The sequence below is a fragment of the Drosophila montana genome, unplaced genomic scaffold (genome assembly GCF_035044405.1).
Source record: "Drosophila montana isolate Dmon_TW-CO22-7 unplaced genomic scaffold, ASM3504440v1 contig_3200_1, whole genome shotgun sequence".
Classification (NCBI taxonomy): domain Eukaryota; kingdom Metazoa; phylum Arthropoda; class Insecta; order Diptera; family Drosophilidae; genus Drosophila; species Drosophila montana.
This window is the reverse complement of record NW_026998080.1, coordinates 6,572,874-6,595,724: the sequence shown is the minus strand read 5'-3', so window position 1 is coordinate 6,595,724 and position 22,851 is coordinate 6,572,874. Positions and strand designations below refer to the sequence as shown.

The 22,851-nt window shown below is 40.2% G+C and overlaps 1 protein-coding gene across 3 annotated transcripts in view; it reads left to right on the top strand.

Moving 5' to 3' along the window:
- The first annotated feature begins 6,497 nt into the window (after window positions 1–6,497).
- retn (retained) overlaps window positions 6,498–22,851 on the top strand; it is a 28,146-nt gene continuing 11,792 nt past the window's right edge. The window contains exons 1-5 of one of the 3 annotated variants that reach the window (XM_064686770.1): window positions 6,498–6,633; window positions 18,128–18,297; window positions 18,372–18,522; window positions 19,738–20,188; window positions 20,236–20,351. In XM_064686770.1, the coding sequence (XP_064542840.1) occupies window positions 6,571–6,633; window positions 18,128–18,297; window positions 18,372–18,522; window positions 19,738–20,188; window positions 20,236–20,351 (951 nt within the window). In that variant the 5' untranslated portion in view covers window positions 6,498–6,570. Of the gene's footprint in view, window positions 7,370–18,127; window positions 18,298–18,371; window positions 18,523–19,737; window positions 20,189–20,235; window positions 20,352–22,851 lie in introns of all 3 variants that reach the window. The other 2 variants (XM_064686771.1, XM_064686769.1) reach the window with 2 other exon arrangements.

Sequence of the window (22,851 nt, the reverse complement as noted above, 5' to 3'; positions counted from 1 at the left end):
GCATCTGTGTGTGTGTGTGTGTGCACACACTTGGCACTTATGAGTGCGAACATAATGAAATTAACGCAATTTAGTGCGCAGATTATAGGGTATCATAAATGTGTGCATATCCAAACGAAGTTGCAATCACAAAAACTGGTTAGATTATTGTTGTTTATTGTTGTTTACGTCTAAAATGTTCATCTGAATGGAACATTACGGAAATATAATTAAACTATTAGCCACACTTACAGCACAAGGTTGCAAAATGTAAATTACAAAGCCATAATTCTTGATTGGATGAAATTAGTCAGCCTATATACGATATAAAGTTCCTTTGGATACGATATAAAGTTCATATACATATATATGCATGAATATAGCGCGTTATAAATGTACAAAAATTAACCTATTATAATTAATTATTATTAATAAATTATGTCAGGAGTGATTGAAGAACTTTATAGGTTAAACTTCATTTCACCATAATTGTTTTAGTATTGAAAATATTTGTAGCAATATTTACTGGTGCAGCAAATGGATATATAAACATTCAATCCAATCAAAAAACATAATATTCTAAACGAAAGTCCAAACAGATAATCAAATATTCAGCTATAACTCTCAAACAAACTTAAAAACAACTTTCATCAGTTTAATGCAGTTTTTACATATTGATTTACATATTGATCCCTAGACTTCGTACTCAAGAGTCTCTATATATGTATGTATATTTTAAAAACAGAGGCTTTTCTATATATTCGATTCCGTCCACATTGATTTATTTGTTAAAATAATTGTGAATACTTGCCTCGAACGCAGAAATTGATCAAGTTTTCGATACAAATAAGTATATAATATTTAAGCTTTGCATTTGCTTAGTTCAATCTAATAAATTGTTCATTAATATATTTTTATTATATTATTTGAAAGGCTTTGTACAAAGAGAATGCCTTACTTTCATGCTTCTAAATATGTTTTGTGAACGTGCTGGCAATTCGCTTCGACTAATCGATACCAAGAATTATTGCAAAGAATTGAAAAGAGAGGCAAAAAATAAAGTTGAATGCCACCCGTAATCGAAATTTGTTTCAAAAAAAAAAGGAAACTCAAAAAGAAGCTCACAAATGCGAGGCGTATTTTTAATTTATTGCAGTTTTGTTCAGATTGCGCTTCAATCAGAATTTTTATGTCAGAGATTAACGATTAAAGTCATTAGCAGTTAAGATCGAGATCAGTCAAACAGTTGATGTGTCGTACCGTCCGACAGGGCCCAAGCACACACACACACACACAACCGAGACACACACACACACACACACACGGGCGCGTATCTTTCATATTTATATGCCAGACAAAGGCGATACAGTTCATTCTTTTATCGCTTTTGGCATTTTAATGCTGTGGTTATGGCCCGCACTGGATGCGGGGGCAGGGGGGGGGGGGGGGCGGATGGCTTTTACTGGACTCTGACATCGGGCATCGGTTTTATTGTTTCGACTCCGGACTTTGGAGCAGGACGAGCGTTGTTCGGCTTGATATGCGCATATTAAGGGCAAAGTTATAAAACATTAGCGCATATTAATCATTTCTGAAGTTTTATACAAAAAGCATTAAAAGAAAAAAAAACAAGAAATCCATTTATTTGTTTCGTTCGTTGCGTTGATTCAAAATAAATATGCCCCCAAAACAGTCCAGAGCAGCAGCAGAAGCCGCAGCAGCAGCAGCAGAAGCAGAAGCAGAAGCCGCAGCCCCAGCGAAATTCAATTAAAAGGCTTGCTGTAACATTCCCGGAATGGCAGCGTACATTACACGGCACCAAATCCAGAGAAGGAGACGGAGACAGAGATGGAGACGTAGATGGAGACGGAGATGGAGACGGAGATGGAGCCGGAGCCGGAGACCCGCCAGATGCGCCGTCAGAAAGTCTCGCGCTGGCTCCGATTCTTGCTCCAATGCTCGCCTCATTCTGTGGGCCTCTTTATGCTGGGAGAGAAACTGTCAAAATATTGACAGGCGCATCCGTTATGCTTTTTGCCCAAATTGATATTCTATTTTTGGCAGCGTTTGCTCGACTTCATTAAAAATTAAAAAATAAAACAAGTCTGAACCGAAAAAAAAAACTAAATTTATATTTAAATAAACTAGCCAGCGAGGAAGTTGACGCGAAAAATGGAGCTGTTGCCACAGTTCAACCAAAACTGGCCAGTTAATGATGATAGTTAGACGGGCATAACTGGACAATCTGGCCCAGCTGCATACTGTTTCTTATACCCTAAGCTCATTGTAAGTGGGTATAATGTTTTTGGGTAAATGCATGTAACAGGCAGAAGAAAGCATCTCAGGAAGTGTATATATACTTGATCAGGTCAGGAACTGAGTCTGTCCAGCTAATAGCGACGATCTCAGAAGGGACTTGAAGTTTGAAGCAAATATTGCTCTATATTCCTTTGTGTATTACCGATATCTTAATTGTATAACTATAACGATTGTATAACTTCCCCTTTCCTCCCCAAAATGTATAAATAAATCCCATCTTTAATGAAAAAAAACTGGCACACATTTGAGTGTCATATATAAGCTCTAAAAATTGTATGAAGATCGGACTCTGAATACCGAAGCTATCAAGAGTGCACATGCAATAGGTACAAAGGGAAGAAGACAAAATATCGAAGAAAGCCTGAAACGTTAGCTTGTCGCTGGCTAGAGGGTATCTTCAAGTCGAGCACTCCTGACCGGAGCACGCTTACTTGTTTTTTGTGAATGAATTCGTCGATTGCTTCTAACTGTCTTTCTACTACTAATTGGGAGATGTATTGAAAGGCTAGAGCTATCCAGAGGCGACCCACGACCAACGAGATGGCCACAAACAAATTAATATTGAATTTTTTGGTGGTTCTTTTTTTGGTTAGCCGCAAGCCAATTCTGTGTGAGTGTGTGAAACGATTCGATCTGAAAATGATCCGCTGGCCATCTAGATTTTGCTCTGGCCGGGGCTGTGCATACAGAGAAATAGTCTGGCATATGGCTAGGCTAAATATCATCAATTATCGGCGATGCTTTGCGAGTTCATTCACGACGTTCAGTTCACGTTCGTTCACGTTGATCTGGTCAATCAATTTGGCTTTGGCTATGCCACTGGCCCAGGGCCGTAGCCGAATGCTAAACAGGTTGAGCTACACTCACAGAGTTGTTAGTTCAACAAAATCGCTTTCTCACACGTTTCTCGAACTCTTTTTTGATTGTCCGTCCCCGTCCCCATCGCAGTCCCAGTCCCCGTCGCAGTCCCAGTCCCGGATTGACAAATTGCATTTTATGAATTAATGATTGGCTTAAATGGTGTTTAATTAATTGACCCTACGCTGAGCCTCGTTTGCGCGTTGAAATTGTAAATGTCTGCTTAATTACGTGTAATTAAATTCGCATTTTTTATCGGACACGCCGAGGGAAAGCCTCCATTTTGGCTGAAGCACATTCCGCTAACAGGTATCAAAATAAATATGTGAATGGGCGGGCATTCTAATGATCTGTTAAACTGTGATTATTAGATGATTCGAGTTTTCAAATAAACCGAATATAACTCTTGCTGGGCATCAGATATTCAGCCATCTTTTGGAAATTCAAATGCCATTTGCTTCTACTTATATATATGTATATAAAATATAAAATTTGTATAAATTATATTTCAATTGCAAACAATTTTGAAAGATTTTATGGCGTAAATTCGGAGTATAAATATATATGAGTATAAAGTCTTGCTTAGAGAGCGCATATTCAAGTAAAATGTAAAATATTTTCAATGCAATCAGCTTTATACAAAAGAATATAATATGGCATAGCATATGAATAAGTATGAGCTATATGTGTATAAGTTGTATGTGCTTAAATCATAATATAGTTCTCTTCCAAGAAAAGAACCATAAATGTTGAAGAAGAAGCATTGATCTATTAGTATTTTATTGCACAATACTATTTTCTACTATATTATATTATTATATAATATACTATATATACTTATTGCAGTAAAGATCAAAGCGATTTCTTCTTCATATAATATATTAAAAGTATAACATATATAATAAAATATAATATAATATAGCAGAGATTATTGTAGTGTAGTTAAATACAAATAGATCAAAGTAATTTCTTTTGTTACATTTCCTTTTTGTAGAGAATTATATCATGATTGAAGCACAAGTATGTAATATATGTTAAGCACTTCCTTAAACTGTCTGTTAATTTACAAATCGATACTTTTCAAAGTGATAAATGAGTAAGTTTTGTAAACTTGCGGCTTTTTCTTTAAGAGTAAAAGAATGTAGGCACATGTAGACGCATATTCGGTTTATCGGAGCAGAAAAGTTCCCGCACTTAGTCAGAATATCGGATTCCCAAACGAATTCCCATGTTATATTTCCTATGAAGTCTCGCACTTGCAAAGTCCAATGGATAAGTGTAATTTTCAAATCTGAAACTCGTAAGAGTCATCAACTAATGAGGCCCCTAAAAGCCACGACGGATGTGTGTACAATAGCATGAAATACCTGTAAATACCTATATGTATCTACACGCATATGTATCTGTATCTGTGTCTGTAGCTGTAGCTGTATCTTGGTATCGCCTTTTCGCTCTATTCATATACGCTTATTTATTTATTTTCGAATTGTTTCGGGTACATATTTCATTTTCGGCTAAAACACAAAATGCAGGAAATGGACGTGTTGACAAATAAACGATGTTCGTACTCGTACACGTATTTACCAATATATGTATCTACGAATTAAACACAAAAACAGCTCACAACAAATTTCACCTGTGCTTTTTTTTTTGTTCGTTGATTTTTAGCATTTGAAATGCGGACGGGACGTACTTTGAAAATCAAATAGCTCAGGCCCCAAATGAAAGTTAACAACGGCAACAACAAACGGTAATTGTTATACTTGCCAAGGCATATAGGCATGTGTGTGTGCGTGTGTGTGTGTGAGTGCGCGCACTTATGCCGCGTATCTTGTGGATACATTTTGTTTCACACGCACAAAACGATCTGCGTATCTGCTGTAGTGTGCGTGCGAAAATGCCGTTCTATTTATTGAATATTGATAAATGCGTTCAGCTCGAAGACGCCCCACCACCCCCCAACTGGCCCGCACCAGCCCACCTCCTGGCTCTCCTGGGCCAACTCATTTGCGCCACGAATTTGACGTCGTCTCATTAGTCACATTTAAAATTGTATTTAATTACTTTCTCACTTCATCATCAGTCAAGTCTGTGGGTCGCTGCCGCCGTCGCCCCCGCCGCCGCCTCATCATTGGCGCTTGGGGGTGGCACTCAGTACAGCCACCCCCCTGCCATAGCCAGGCGGACGGGCAGGGTGTGCGCTGCTCCTGGTGGTGTTTGATGAGCGCCTGCGCTCCCTACAATACATATATATCTATCTATTTGTATATATATATATATATATGTATGTATATGTTTGTTTTAACAGACAGGCCGGCGAAAATTGATATACTCTCTCTCTGCTGGGGCGCTGCTGGGGCTGCGCTGCTTTCATCAATTTCAAATTAGTGAAAATCGAACAGCAAGTGAAATTATTTGCGGGGGCTGCTGGAAAATGTAACGGTAACGGCATTCTATATTATCTATATAGCCAAACCATTCATTCCACCTACCTTGTTTTTGGGCCATTACAAGTGTAATTTATCTCGCAAATCATTAATCAAGTTGCAGTTCCAATGTTTGTGGAAAGTGTGTAATTTGCTCGATTGAGTTTTCCCTCGCCTGTTTTCCTTCTTAGCGCTGCATATCAAACGCCATTTGGCATAGGCAAGCCGCAAATGTTAACGCCCCACAAACTACGGCTCTCCATATGAAAAGGGCGTATTTTAAATTAAATCGCGTATAAAAAAGCGGCACATTTATGATTGAAAGATACACAAACAATACACGCATACACACACACACACTCAAAAGCACTACACAGCACATTTGCGTTGACTTCGTTATGCAAAACGCGTCCACTAAAAACTAGGCAAACAGCACTCGAATCAAGCACCTAAAACATGCTTCATAGTGTAGTCTCCCTAATACACGCGGGGGGCACAGCTTATACGGACACACATACGCAAGCGAGTGCGAGCGGCATGTGCTTGTGCCCGCCTGTGTGAGTGTGTGTGTGTGTGTGTGTCTGTGTGTAGTGAACGAATGAGCGGCGAGCGCATTGTATACACACACGACTTTCGTATTGCATAGATTACGATTACAAATTTAATTGAATGCCACCTGAGCGCAGCTGAAACGACAATCCGATTGGCCAGCCAGCCAGACCAGCTGGCGAGAGAGAGCGCGTCACAATTGAAAACGAATGGGAATGGCACGCACACAAGCGCAGCCACCTCTCATGTGTTTCATTTGCCAGCCGTTCCAAGGCAACAGAGAGTAGGTGTAAGAGAGAGAGAGAGAGGCATTTTCGCGCGCGCTGTCTTTTGACGCGTCGTTTTTGATGTGCGGAGAGAATCATTTTTATTCCCAATTGGAGTTCCGTGTGCGTCGGGCGAATGCGGCGGACAGTGCGCGATATCAAACGTGAAATAAATGAACAAATTGATTATTAATAAGCAACAGGAGCCGATCTCAATACCGATCAGGCACCATCAGGTAACAGTTAACACAACAACAATACCAACGTTACGTCGTTTATTCCAATGTGATCTGAATGTGTTTATGTGTGTGTGTTTTGTGTGTGTTGTGCACGCTCAAAAAGGAGCTGGCGATAAGCAGAACGATTAAACATTTCAATAATTAAAATAAGTGTATTTCATTTCGATATTGCATTCAACGGCAGCTCAAGCAAATTTAAGCATGTGCTGAAATTAAACAAACAACAAGCGAAAGAAAGAAAGAAAAGAAACGCGAGCTCAGTTAACGGTGCTTTAAAGCAATTCCCTTTTTCACTGCCGCTGCAACGAAATAAACCAAAAACAACAAAAACAACAACAACAACAAGAGCACAAAGCGAGGTGACAGCTCGATTATTTGATAACGGTAGTTCGATGATATAAACGCAGGAGCAAAAGCAATAAGCGAAACAGGCAAACACCAACAACAAAAACAAAACGAGGAGAGAGGAGCAAGAGAAAGAGAAACGACAACAACAACAACAAAGTGTGCTGTGTAAACTACGTAGAAAGTTAAAAGCTCGCGCATTAATTCCGCTATAAATCGAAACAATTTGCCATCTGCGTTTTGCAATTATAAAAGAAATTTCAATTTTCAACCGGAGCGCCCAATTGGAAACCTCGCACTAATGCAACTCCGAATGCATCCGACTATGGATTGCAGCGGCCGTTCAAATAACAATATTGAACGCGATTCCGATTTGGGTGACGACTTGGTAAGCAAAAGGGAGACGAAGATTTAGAACAGAATACGCCTAAAATATCAGAAATAGGTACAATAATAAGAAAGCGATTTAAAAGTTATTTACAACAGCATCATAATACCTCACAATACCCTATATTAAGCTGTACACTTCTCTCTGTACTATTCTGCTGTTATTAGCACCATAAAGTGGAGCTAAGGGAATTTTAGATTTATACTCCATTTATTTATGAAATTGTTTTAAGTTGTATATAAAACAAATCTATATAAATAAAACTTTTTGTGTGGACTGAGAGAATGATCGGGCTTTAAGAAATCCAAATAATATTGACAATACTTTCTTTTTGTGACTTGAGTTTTCTGACTTGAGCACCAGGACGTCTTTTCAAAAATTCTTTCTGCAAGTGTTACAAATTAATTTTTGCTCCAAAATTTCAAAATCTTTAAAATTCTATTATATACAAATAAAAATTTTATTTGATATTAAACTACAATTTTTTATCAGCAGCGAAGATCTGAATCTTTTTATATATATATCTCGGCTGAAATTAAAATATTCAGTTTCCATACAAAAGCATTCGAACTATTTCCAAGTTACAAAAAAATTAATGCGCACTGCCGAAAAATAGGGGGGAATCTGAGTTAAAAACTTCAAATAAAGCATTCGTAATGCCGGGTATTACCAATTATTAGTTTTACCATAAAAAATGCAAGCTATTGCCTTCTATCCTAGATTTATGTGTCGGTTATATGATAAGCAATATCAAATGTTATATGGAATAGAATAGAACAAAATACGATATTCAATCAAATATTGTATATATATTTAAGACTGCTTCTTCATAATCTAAATAAAGTTATCGTTGTTTTGCCGTCGGAACTATTACAATCGCCTGCCTCTCTATAGACAGATGGGAGCCCATATATATTATGTTATGGCCGGGACGAATGACTAAAAGCTTTGTATTGATGCAATTCCTCTTCGAGTCGCGACTGTGTTTGCAGATGATTCGAAACGTAATTATAATGTTAAATTGTTGATTCAAAATTAAGCAGAGCCCGGGTCTGGGAGTATTCGTTTTCGGTTGATGTATTCGTTTTGTTTGCCATGGAGCCGTTAAAAGGTGACATGCTAAATGGTCATACAAGGCATTTATTATACACACTCACACACGCACACACACACTCGCACACACTCACACACACTCACACACACACACACACACTGAGCTAAGTGCATACACACATGCTCATAAATACAAATAGATTCATCTGTTTCGCTGAGCTCTGACTCTGACTCTGACTCCGACTCTGGCTCTGGCTGTGGCTCTGGCGTGGAGCATCATCTTGGTACGTTTGCAGCTCGGGTCTAGGAGTAGGTAGGGGTATCTCGTTCACCTTTCATCAATTGAAAGATCTCTTTCAATTCAACTCTTTGATGGCGTTCATATGTAAATAAAATGTTTAAATATTTGCATTATTTGTTAGTACCTTAAATGAATATTAAATGGGTTTTATTGCCTCTCTGCCACTTTTCGAGTGTGTGCGAGTGTGTGTATCTGTGTGTATCTGTGTGTGTGCATAGGCACAGGTATGCCCATGCATGTGTCTCTTCTTCAATAAAACTCTTGTTAGGCCCCCTTTTGTTTTTCTTTCATTTTTATTTCATTGTTGATAGACAGTGTGCCGCGTTGATCAACAATGAGCCAGACTTTACATACATACAATTATACATACATACATACATACATACATGCGTACACACTTGCACTGAGTCAGATACATGGATATTTATATAATTTTTAATAGCTTCGTCTTTTGGCTGCCCCCCCCCCCCCTTTTGATAATCTTGTGCAAACATTGGGCCCAGTCCGTCGAGTTGGTCAACCACCTTCAGCTCGCCTCTTGCTGTCTCTTCTTCTTTGCATAAAATTTCGTATAAAATACCACATAACTTGGGCAGGATGGAGCGGGAGGAGGCAGGAGTCGGAGGGGACTGTGTGTGTTAATTGAACACATCGATCGATGCGAGGGTATATCATTTACAATTGCCCGGCCAAGTGGACATTTGGCAAACGAGCTGTTGCTGCCTTTTGGCCTGGCATGTGGGTGTTTTTAATTAACTAGTCGAGCTGGCAGGCAGGCAGGCTCGATCGGAATGAATATAATATGCTGGTGTCATTCGCGCGTTCGAATTTTTAATATCAATGCTCGTATCAAATCCTAACGCTGTAAACTCTGTGGAAAGAGGCAAACACTCTCGAATTCTCAGATTTGGACCAAAAGTCACGATTAAACAATAATGTGGGCTGTCAAAAAGTCATAAATTTTCAAATGAAGCGAGTCGCGGAGTTGAAGTTCGTGCCCCATGGCTGCTGCAACAACCCGGCTGTGGTCCGCAGGTCCACAAATGTTGTTGTTGTTGTTGTTGTTGTTGTCATTTGAGGCACAGCTTTAATTACTTGGGTTAAACGCACAGTTTAAAATCATTGAAGTTGGCTTTTTGATTTTTTTTGAATTGCTTTTAAATTAAATCAAGCAAAAGACACAGCCAAGCAGCCAAGTGGCATGCAACATTCAGTGCTGTGGCATGGGACACTTTCGGCTTCGAACTCCCATTCGAGCAGAGGGCTGGCTGGCTGTCCGGCGCCGCGCACGTGTTCAACATCAGCGCCATTTGCTGTTCCCACATTAAATCACCGACTGTGGGAGCTGTTGGCAGTTGGCTCTGGCTGCAGTGCTGCCCATTCAGCTATTTTCTAGCTAAGGCTAAATTTAGCTCTTTTTTGGCAGCTCAGCTGACTGGCAGATGTAAGTCTGCCTATTGCTTATTCAGCTTTTGGCTATTTTTAGCTGTTCGATTTAGCGACATTTGCCAACACTGTCTGGCTGCTGTCTGCGCTTGAGTGTGGGTGTGCATATCTCTCTCTGTGTATGTGTGTGTCCGAATCTCAGTGACGTTAACTGTTGTTTTGGTTTACAGATTCCCAACAGTTTAGCACTTGGCTGCCAGCCTCGTATCTGGCTATGAAGCAATGGAAAATTAGCTGCCGATACGAGGGCCCCCACCCCCAAACCCCCAACCACGTTCTTTCATTCCGGACTCAATTCCATAACTTGGGGGCATTCGCGCGCGTATGTGTGTGCGTGTGTGTGTGAGGTTCTTAATGCACTCAAAAACGGCAGCGGCAGCGGCACCTGTTATAATTTGTTTGGCTTCTTGTACGCTGACAGGCAACGATTTGTATTAAATTCTTTGTTGCGCTCTAGGGGCAAGTGTCTGTTGTTGTTGTTGTTGTTGTTTTTGTTGTTGTTGTTGCATAACGATAACCCACATGAGTGTGTCAGGGCGGTAAAAAATATTTGATTAAGTATTAGAGAGCAGAGCAGAGCAGTCGAAATGTCGCCTTTGGGGCAGCTTTGATGCTGCAGAGCCTACGGACAGAATGAAATCCCTATTGGGTTGGGGTTTGGGACATAGGCGCCATTTTGCTGGGTGGCAATCACGAAAGTGCATACGACGTGTCATCGATGCGAATACAATTTTAATTTAATTAAAATGAAAAACAACAACAACAAACCAAAACACATTCAAATGGCAAAGCAATAGAAATAACAGCAATAAAAGCCAATGGCGACAAATGCCACAAAAACACAACTGAAAAAAAAAACAACAAGCTCATAAAAATGATGATTATTACAGTTTTGTTTAGAATGAATTTATGAATTATTTTTCAACCATAGCTAATAAAATTGTTAATTGGATTTTTTCCAGCGCTGGCGGCAGCTCCGCAGCTGCAGCTGCTTACGAGCTGCGATAAAGTGTAATAAACAATACACACACACACACACACGTATTGTGCGAATACATTATGTACACGCACACATGCACTGGCAAATATAAAAGCTTATTATCAAAGCACTAATAAACACAACGTCTTGCCTCGCATCGCGAAAGGGCGTGGCTTTTTATATTGTCGACTTTGCAAGCGCTCTCACCGAAAACGGACGCCTGGCCGAAAGCTCTCGCTGGCCCGTTAAATGAATGAATAAGCGAATGAGAAACCAGAAAGAACAGTTATTTATGGCGCGCCGAAAATTAAATACCCTTGCAGAAATGTGTGCAGCTAAATTGCTTAGCATAGCTATGCGTGCGGTTTTTGACTTCTTCTATGCGTTACTCGTTTAATGCTGAAAGCACAATACTCTTCATCTGCAAGAGCATAAGTTAAGCTCGTTTATCGGCGCTGCGATCGACGGGCAGGCAGGCAGCAGGCAATATTTGAGCTGTTGCTTTTGGGGCTGGTCCTCGCCGGCTGTAATAAAAACAATGCATTTGCGTTTTTTTTTTTTTTTAAATTAATGCCGCCTGCAATCGAAACTAGGCGCAGGTCGCAAACAAACAACAACAACAACAGCAAGAGGCACAGGCCAGCAGAAACAGTCGTTGGCCCTTTTATTCGTTGCTTTTTTAACCGGTTTCATTTTTTCTTCTTATTTGTTGTTGTTGTTGTACCTTTTACATTATTTTATTGTTTACGCGAAATTTTCGTCTGCCTTCAGTCACGCACACACACACACACACACGCACACAATTACACAAAACATGGGCGTGCGTGCAGCGCCCATATAATAGTGGGTAGGTGGTTTGTTGGTTGTTGGAAGGAGGGGGTGGGCGGAGGGGGCTCTGTGGGGCAGGGGCAATGGGCTCGCTCGCTCGCTCGCTTGGGTCGTGCAGCCAGCGGGCAACCGGCACAGCGAATGCGCCATTATGTTTGTTGCCCGTTTCGGTTTCAGTTTCTGTTTTGTTGTTTCCATTTTTATATTTTATTCGCTTTATTTTTTCCGCTTCGTCGCGTCGCGAGCGAATGAAATACGCGACGCACACAAATACATTCGCGCGCGCGCACACACACACACACACACACATACACACACACACACGCATGCTAGCATTCACTCTTGCACTCGCACTCACGCTCATATTACATTCATACGTACATATATGAGCATGTATCTCACAGATACGTTTTGCATTTTAATTTTATTTTCATGCTCTTCGGCCTGCAGCGGCGTTTCCGTATCGACCACGTTGCACATGTTTTGGTCCTGCCCTTAATATATCTATATATCTATATATATATATTTGTTGTACTTTTTAGTCGCTGCCTCTTGTTCTTCTCCTTGTCGTTGTTGTTGTTGTTGTCGTCATCGTCGCAGCGCGTTGAAATAATTCGCCACGGGGTGGATGCGTAAATGAGCAATTTTTATTTATGTGTATATGTTCGCATTTTTATTCAGATATGAGAAAACGCCGCCATTTATTACATATGCATGTGCACACACACACATTGTGTGCGTCTTAAGTGCATACACATGTGGGTGCATATAAAAATATGCATTTCATAAAAACATTATGCTACATTCGTATGTACATAAGAAATTGTACCCAATCTGTATGTTTTTTGAGGCTAAAGAAAATTTTTTAAAGTTAAAACTTAAAAAAATGTCAATTCTAAATTAATATTTAATGTTGAAGTTGGATCTGACAAAAAAAAACCTTTAATTTGAACTATCAGATATTATTAATAACGGTATTATTAACTTTTTGTTAACTTTAAACGTTCGAAACCCAACAATTTATCGTATTAACTAATATGTCAACAACGTCTTCTTTGGGTTCCTTTTTTTTACTATTTAACCCAATTTATAAATGAGAATAATCAGAACATGCCTCTAGCATTTAATCTTTATATGTTTATATGTTTTCCTTTTAAAATATCTTCTGAGATACTTTGTTAATTAACAGTCGTTAATATATTAATTTAAACTAATTCGAATAGCCTCAGACTTAATTAAATGTGACTCAGATCAATTTAAATAGATTCTGACTTTATTAGATAATATTCTGACTGTGAAGATTAATCATATTATAGTTTAGAGAAATATTTACTTCATCTCATCTTCTTTTGCTTTGTTTCTATACAATTCAAAGATTGTGTGCAACATCGACTTAAGCTGCTATAAAATTATTAATCATTCAAATTCAGATGAAAAATGAAATATGGCCAATTTTTGCAATATTTAAAATAAATCATAAACATTTCATTTCGAAAGTCCTTACTAAACAAAAAAAAAGCCTGGCTTTTCCTCTCTTCTAACCAATCGAAATTTCTATAGCTACTGTCATGGTATTTATGAGTTCCAGGAATATTGCAGGAATAATTCAAAGTAGATAATTCTAAAAATCGTGCTATGAAAATAGGACGTTAATAAACTTAAGACGCCAGCACGCCCAAAGAGCACTTGAATCATAAGAACATTAGGACTTCTAGTTTACAATTCGGTCTAAAAAAACACGCACACACAGCTACCCAATGGGAGAGTGAGGGAGAGAGGGAGAGGGGAGAGACGGCGAGCATATGCCTGCTATATAATCTTAATCCTTCACACAATAAAACGCTTGCCTACCCGCCTGTGTGGCTGTGGCTGGGCTGGGCGTCCGCTCTGGTAGTTAGTTGATCCTGTTTGCATGCTGCGCCCTTCACAGCTTGCCCCGCGCCGCTCGCCGCTTTGTCACATTATGGATTTCCAGTGGCCGCAGCGGCTCGTCCTTTTGTTTTAAATTAGCACGGCATGTTGCACATGCGGCGCAGCCCTGTCCGCTCCGTCCGCACCGTCCGACATGCCCTCTGTGCGATATCCCGTTTCGCCGATGATGAGCGGATCGCTGAGTGCCGACGGCAGCGGCAGCAGCTCTCCTGACCCGAAGTGCTTCCGACAATTTGTCAATGCAACAATAGCAATTGTCGTTCATATCAACTTGTCGAGGCAAAAGCAACAACAGGAACAACAACAATAACAGACAAGCGAAATTAACTAAATTGCATTTGTGGTCAAATGCAATGATAATAAATTAAGATAAATTATTTTCAGCGCTTCTATCGAAAATAATGTAAACTAATTAGTGATAAAAACTGTCAGCGGCAAATAAATTGAATATTCTTCGACCGAATACAAATGCAATTTGCAGTTAGATAGTCGCCACATTCGCCCCATGCGCCCCTTTGTGCCCCCATCTTGTCACAAATGTCGTCGTCTTTTGCGGTGCATCGAAAGCTATTAAAGTAAATTGCAATCAATACGGGGATACGGGGGGGCGGGGGGACACGGCGACAGGGGGGACACGGGCCAGTCATACCTGCCCACGAGTATCGTATCGCGTAGCTACACACAATGCGAGCTCTACACATGTACACATAGTATCTAGTATCTCGAGTATTGCATTGTGGGTGCACCCGGAGGCTTTGGCGCAACTTCTGCGTCAGGTCTAATTGCGATTTAATGTCTTTTCGGCTTTCCTATGAAAGTGCTGCGGTAAAAGTTAAACCGATAACACGCTCCGGCGTTTATCATTGCCCCGGCAAAGTCCAAATTAATGGAACTGCCGTGTAGCTGTGCGCCTCAGTACTATCTCTGCCTATTTGTATACAACTATTATATATATATATATATATATATATATGGGCTGGCGACACAGTTTTTTATTTTACTTTTTCTTTTTTTTTGAGCAACAAGATACCTGGCCATCATTAGCGGCTGCGTTTTTGCCTTAGCTAATGCTTTTGCCTAAAACTAGTACAGCTTATCGTACATAATTATTTATGCGACAGCTGTACATAATTGCATTCAGATATTGGGTCACATAAAAGACCTCCACTCAGCGATATGCCAAATGCAGAGGAATATGGGCGCCCCTTAGGGTTCCATATGGGACTTTCGTAAGAGTAAGAAAATTCCCTATTCAATTTGCTCGAAATATACTTAAAAAACTTAAATCAATATAATTAAAATTGATTTAAAATACCTTTAGATTTAGATATTGTTGGAATATTCCCTAACAAATGTTCTCGCATTATACTTAAAATTAATAAAGACAGTTCTTAGAATCAATTAGTGCAAAATGTATATAAATTAAATAAATATAATTAAAATTTTATTCAAATACCTTTAAAGATTTAGATATTTCCAGAAGATTCCTTATTAAATAATTCCTTATTTAATATACCTGAAATAAATAAAGAAAGTTCTTAAAATTAATTTGTATTCACATATTAATATATAAAAATGAAATGAATATAATTTAAATTTGTGTAAAATATCTCTTAAGGTTTAGATTGAGTTGTTTTATGAGACTGACTGCTCAAATATCTTATTTTTTATCAATATCATCTTATCTTATATCATCTCATATTATCAATATCTCATATTGCACGTGAACTTAAAGTTTTATATATTTTGGCAGCTCACTTAATTTACAATTAACTGTAACTTCAATTGAACGCAACTCGAAGTACAAATTTGAATTATATAAATTTAGCTGGCAGCTAAAAGTTCACTTGTTTATTGCAAAGCAAAAAATCAAATGAAAATTCGTAAAGTACACCAAAAACAAACGCTTGGTTATCGATCGGCTAATGAACTGCATCAAAAGTTGCATTTTTTAGTTGGTTTATTTTTTATTTTTGTGCAACACGCAACTGCGGCGCAAATTCGTTGTGCATTAATTAGACATTTTATAGGTGCAACACGGCGTAAACTGCACGCCTTTGGCAGCGGGCACAGCCCAGGCCCAGACCCAGGCCCAGGCCCAGGCCGTAGCTGGCTGCTTCAATACCACAATTATTGTTTGGGCCTGGTCAACAGAAACAGCAACAACAAAAACAACAACAAGAACAACAACTTCAGCAGAAAATAAAAAACCAACCGCAACTAAAATGTTGCCAGCGAAGCGTCCATCGGCCTCTGAGTGCACATATTTCGCATGGATTCGATAACTTACATTAATTTGATGTACACACATACACACACACACACACACACACACACATGCTTGGCTGTATGTACTTTATATATGCAAATATGGCTGCTTCCATGTGGTAACCGCGAATTGGCAACTAACTAACCAACCAACTGAAACCAACATCGTCCAATGCGAGCAGCGATCAATGCGCCAATATGTGCCCACAAAGAAGATGGAGCTGCTCACGGAGACGAAGATGGGGACGGAGATGGAGGCGATGGCGATGGCGAAGGCGGAGGCGAAGGCGGAGGCTGTTGCCACCAAACAGAGGCAAGAGCAAGACGTTACCATTTCATTATGCGCGTTCGCGTTCGAGTTCTCGTTTGAGCCTGGTCGGAATAGGAGTTGCCGCATATCACTTGAGCTAACCAAATGGTGTTGGCCACATTTTTGCCACACTCACATTCGGTTTTACACTGAAAGAAATGCAATTAAACTAGGACTGGGTAGCTAGAATTATAGGAAATCTATTGTGGCAAGCTGCCAAAATTTTGAAAACTTATAATTTCTATGTAAAATTAATTTAATGCATTTTAGTAAATAAATGAAGTTAATGTAAAAAGACAATAAGTGCAAAAAGATAAGTCAGAAAATATAAAAATTAAATTAATATATGAGAAGCATTTGGCCACATCCCACACATATTGTGTACAGAGATTAAATTCTATGCGGATCGATTCTTAATAATTTCTTAAAGCACCAGCATTGTTAATCATGTTAACTAGTTAACATAATGTTAACATGATGCTATTATATTTTTGCCAGTGTACTCGTATTCGTACTATTAAAGGCGTTTGCATTTTGCGCGAACTTCAAAGAATTCTTGGAACCGCAACAGCTCTCTGCTGCGAATACCAGAGTCCATAGCCCCTGTTGCCCCTTTCAGCTCAGAGGTTGTCTATGTGTGCTTTGGTTTTGGTTGCATTTATGATTACAGCAATGCGACAACAACAGCGACAACAGCGACAACGACAACGATACCGGCGATAAATGTTGTATACACACATGAAAAAAGTTGCACACTCAGATGCGAACTGTGCTCCGATGAGGCCGATGATGAGCATCGTGATCATGATCATGATGATGATGATGATGCCCGGCCTAACCTGGGCATGGCTTGGCTTACATTGTGCAGCACAGGTTACTTTGTGTGTGTGGTGTGTGTTGTGTGTGTTGTGTGTGCTGCTGTCGGTTGGCTGCCGCTTGGATGTGTTTAAATTGAAAATTCCCGATTTGCACACAGTCACAGATGCGCTTAATTTGCACCTCTCCAAATGCATAAAAAGCAAAGACCGGACCGCGGACCGCGGACAGGCAGCCAGCCGGCCAAGCGTGGCCGACTTCTTGCCAGAGTCACGGCTGGCAATAGTACGCTTGAAACGGTTGTGGCCACGGATACGCCATGGATGTAACTCTTGCAACGACCCACCAGCTCCACTCGCTCTTAATAGCCTGGACTGTTGGCTTGGGCTTCGGCTTGGGCTTGGGCTTGGGCTGGCCCTGGGCTGGCTGTGGTTGTGGCTCTCTGCTTGATTGCCATTACCGGCTTGCCATTGTTAATTTATTAAGTGGTTACCTTTGTTGTCGCCTCGCTGGCAATACAATTGAAATAGCCCCTCTCTCTCTCGCTCTCTCTCACTCTCTTTGTATGTGTTAATGTTGTGCCTTTGGCACGGGCTGCGGCTGAGGCTAAACGCTGCCCACGCAGCAGCAAAGTCGCCGCCACATGACAAACTGTTGGACATTTGGCCAGCGCAGCGGGCGCATTATCGAGGCGATCAATGTGATCAGCTCGAAGATGCATTGATCGCAATCGATGCGGCATGTTTTGACATAAGCGCCGCCATCAATTTGGTGCAGCCAACGCCTGTTTAACTAATACTCTGTTCTCTGGCGGTTCTTTTGCAGTCCCACGGCGATCGCACGGATGACGAGATGCGCGACTGCGATTCCGTCGACGGTGAACATCATCAGCTGAGCGCCAAGGCGGCAATTGCCGCACGTCTCAGTCACACAGTCGCCGGCGGCGCTGGCCTCAACTTTGCCAGTCCCGAGCAGCAAACAGATCTACCACTCAGGTGGGTAGCACCTAATCCCAGCTCAGCCCCATCTGATACACGTTTATTGATCTATATGCTTGTTGTTGTTCCAGCCATCATCATCAACTGCCGCCGAATCATCCGCTTAACGCGCTGGGCAGCTTCATGGGCATCGGCGGCCTACACAGCATTCCAAATCTCCAGCACAGCGATGTTCTCGAGAAGCTCAAGATGCAAGTGCGAGACATGAAAGTGGGTCTCATGGTGAGTGCTTAGCCCAAAGCTGGATAAGTATTATTAACTTTTAAGAGAAAAGATCTGACGATCTAGGATCTGCGATCTATCTGTTATGATCCTAGGCAAAGCATTAAACGGAAGACTTTATAACAAAAGGAAATCAGATGCACGGTAGTCAATCTTAAAGGGCGACTTATACATAGAAAGAGATAAAGATATAGATATATTTATAAAAATGATATAGATATATCAGATTTAGAAGAACTGATCATTCGATTCTCTGGTATAGCTCTGCTTTTTATATATTATTTCACTTTTTTAAAATCAAAACATTAGTTAGTCAAAAAATAAAGTTAACCTTGCAAAGACTTTTTACACCTCAGCTTATTATTAGACCTGAAGGCTAAATTCCTTTCGCCCGCTTCCAGAAATACACTCTAACTGCCTACTTCAAGAAAAAGAAGACCTTATGTCCAGTTTCATCTAGATAGGTTTGATATAAGAGTTGGGTTTGCGTATAAACACACAGACAGATAGGCAGGTTTCCGTAGATAGAGCCGACTTTTCGGACTATATAGGAATATAATTTATATGATCGGAGCTGTCTAATTTCGCCCTTCTAGCCAATCAATAATTGTTATAGAGTATGCCCTGCTGCATACAGCGACCTAATTAAAGTTATTAAAATACTTTAATCCATATGCAATTAGAGCTCTGATAAACTTTAGCTATTACATTAAGATCTATATAGACCTATAGACTCCAAGAGCGTCTTATTCACGCAGAATATAATGTGCAGCAAAACAGATATAAATACAATCAGACATCGCCATATACTGATCAGATATATTATATAAAACTTATGTTTCTCAACATGCATTTCCTTATAAAATGATATTAATTAATTCAAATTACCACACTCCAAAAACAGTTCAAATATGCTTTTCATTGCAAGTCGCATCAACTTGTTATAAAAAGGCGAAAAAGAAAGCAAATTTCTATTAAATTGTCAGCCCTTTGATATTTGATATTCAAGGGAATGAATTCCAATTAAATCAAAAATTTATATCAAATTGTGTGATTTGGAATTTTAATCGTACAATTCGTACATAAATATAATATTTAATGAATAGTTCTCACAACAACAAAAAAACGGAGTTCTTTAATAACAGATTGTGTCATATTGAGATGATGAGCTACTCTGATTATCATTGGTTACGTTTCGCTTTGACTGCCTTGCAGGAACAGGACTATGCAGCAGCGGCACATGCGGCCGCCTTTGGCGCCAATATGCTGCCCACAACGATTAGCACGGCCTTTCCGCTGCCGCACAATTCGGTGGCAGCGGCCGCGGCAGCTGCATCCTTTGGCCATGCGGCCAATGTGTCCGTGCCGCCCGCCGCCAGCAACGGCGCCAGCTACAATGGTGCAACTCTTGGCACAGGATCAGCTGCAGCAATGGGCAGCGCCGGCGCCGGCAACAATAATGGAGTTAGCAGCGGCACAGGTGGAGGCAGCGCCGTTAACAACAACAACAACGGCAGCAGCAGCAACAACACGAATGCGGCAGGCAATGCTGGTGGCAACAACAACAGCAACAACAACAACAGCAACAACGGCAGCAACAACAACAATGCCGGCAATGGGCATCCCTTCTCGTTTGCATCGCCGACAGCGCCGAGCGCCAAAGAAGGTTGGTATGGGGCTGTGGGTTAGCCGGTGTTTAACTGTTGAACTCAGCGCGCCACTTTGCAGCTAATTCCGCATCAAATTCATCGACGTCCAGCGAGGCATCCAATTCATCGCAGCAGAATAATGGCTGGAGCTTTGAAGAGCAGTACAAACAAGTCAGACAGGTTAGTGTTAGTCAATTTAATCTCTTTGCAAACACACACTGCCAGCCAAGTTGAGCGGGCCAGTTGCCGTTCAGCCCAGCCATTTCGACAAACTATCAATTAACGGCTAATAGCCAACAACTTGAACCAGTTGCCAAGACGAGCTGTCTATGCGTGTGTGTGTGCGAGTGTGTGTGTGTGTGTGTGTGTGTGTGTGTGTGCGTGCGCTGGGAGCAGGGGTATGCGCCAAGTTTTGATCTCGTTTTGACGCTTCTGCCCGAAGCTGTTCACATGCAATAAACCGAGTTCCACGTTGCCCAGTTCCGGTTTGCTGCAATTGAGCAATTAATGCTCACATCTTGAGCACACTAATTTGGTGAGAAAAGAGCCAGTTTTTGTATTCCTTTTTTTTTCTGTGCGTGTGTAGATGCTGTGCGCTTCAAGGAGGCTGTTAAGTGGGCCTAGATGCCTGGACATAGATGCCTGGACCTAGGCCTGGGTCTAAACTCTTTCACGCATGGCTGCGGAGCCAGCGTGAAATTATCACAAGAAGTGCACAATCTGTTAATTAAAATATGTCTCTCTCCCTCTCTTGCTATCTCTCCCTCTCTCTCTGTTGCCAAAATTGTTGCGCCGTGTGAACCGCAACAGCTTTTTTTTTTTTTTGCCGCTGGCCATAAAAACTAAACTTCGATTAACTCTCGCGTACACCCTCGACGTTGTTGGCAATTCATCAAACAGCCCGCATTCTCTATGCACTATAAAAACTTTGACCCTCACGCTGCAAAGAGAGACACACAGAGATACAAATGTATCTGTGGCGGCTTGCCATGTATCCGTTCGTATCTCGGCCGCTTCACGCTTAACACCTTCGCTTACACCGGCCAAGCAGTAGAAGTGGAAGATATTGGCTGAAACCGGCTTAGCCAACGCCTACCCGCCCAGGCGACCCAGCTGCAGTGCTCCCTGGATATAGGTGTCGGCTTGTTGTTGCTGTTGTTCGGTTGCCTAATCCCTTAAAGCTGCTGCTGCAAGTATCTGCGCTGCTGCAGCACAAAATGGCGGCTTTCATTAATTGTGAAAATGTGGCCGCTGCTCATAACGATAATTATGTTAATTGAGTGAGTGGCTGCTGCTGCTGCGTATGAAAAGCCATTTTGAATTTGTCTGCCTCGCAAGATGCTAAAAGAAAATCATTCTACGATGTGAGTGCCCGTTGTTGTTGTTGTCGTTGTTGTTGTTGTTGTTGTTGTCTGGGCACTGCGACTGCCGCCCCACTGCTCGTCAGACATTCATTCATCCATCCACCCATCCGTCCATCCATCCATCCAACCATCTATCTATCTATCTAACGCAGACGAAGACAAAATATTATTTTGGTACGTTTTTTTTCCGCGTTTCTATATGATTTAGTTTCGTTTTATATATGCACATATATATATATATATATATATATATATGTGCATATATAAAACGAAACTAAATCATATAGATTCGTTTATATTCGTTTTGCTCTCATTAATCAATGTCAATTATCTGTACATACTGAATAATTATGTTTAATTATAGACCCCAAAGCATTTTCCAATATTGTATTATTTTTTCATATTCATTTCGTATTTCTTTCTGTACATAATCTGTACATACTCATATTATGAATTCTACAATTCTACTATTTTACAATTTGCCTCCCAACGAATTCTCAGATTGCAATTTTCATGCCATATGGATTATGAAACTGTTGCGCATTTCGGTTTATTATTTAGTGTTAATAATTATAAATTCTACTGTCGATTTGTACAAAGGCAATTAAATTGTTATATTATTGCCAGCGAAACGTTCTAAAATAATTAACACAAATACACAAAATTAATTACGACTTTGACTTCAAAATTAGTTGAGTTTATTACAGCTCACATTTTTATCGAGCAACACGAAGTATTTGTCAACATTTATTATATGCAAATAATTATCAAAAATATTCAATTAAACTAAATGCCAAATAAACAAATTGAGTTCCGATGAATCAAAGTCGAGCTTCGTCGAATTCGCGTTGCCTGTCATCATAAAATTTAAATAATTCCCTCGGCCTCACTCGAGCCGCATTCGACTTTGAATTGTTTTTAATCAGTAAGCACTGTACTTTAGGAACTTCTTAAATCAACAAAGGCAATAATAAATAATATAAAATAAAATAAAACGAAACCTCAACGAATTTCAGTTAATTAAAAAATGAACAAAACAAAACAAAACAAAAATCTGGTCAACAGATTTTCGATTTTCAATAACGAGTGTGAAATTCTTAAATAAATATGTGCACAAGATACACTCACAGTGTTTGCGACTGTGTGTCCGTGTGCGTGTGTGTGTGTGTGTGTGTGTGTGTGTAATGAGCATGTGTGTATAAAAACTGGACAAATTATGAGCCGATCGAAACGAGGCACAGCAAACAGAACATGCAACGGGATCTAGTCATATAATTTTTAGTAGCATTTCCATTCGAAACCTTTGCACTTTCACA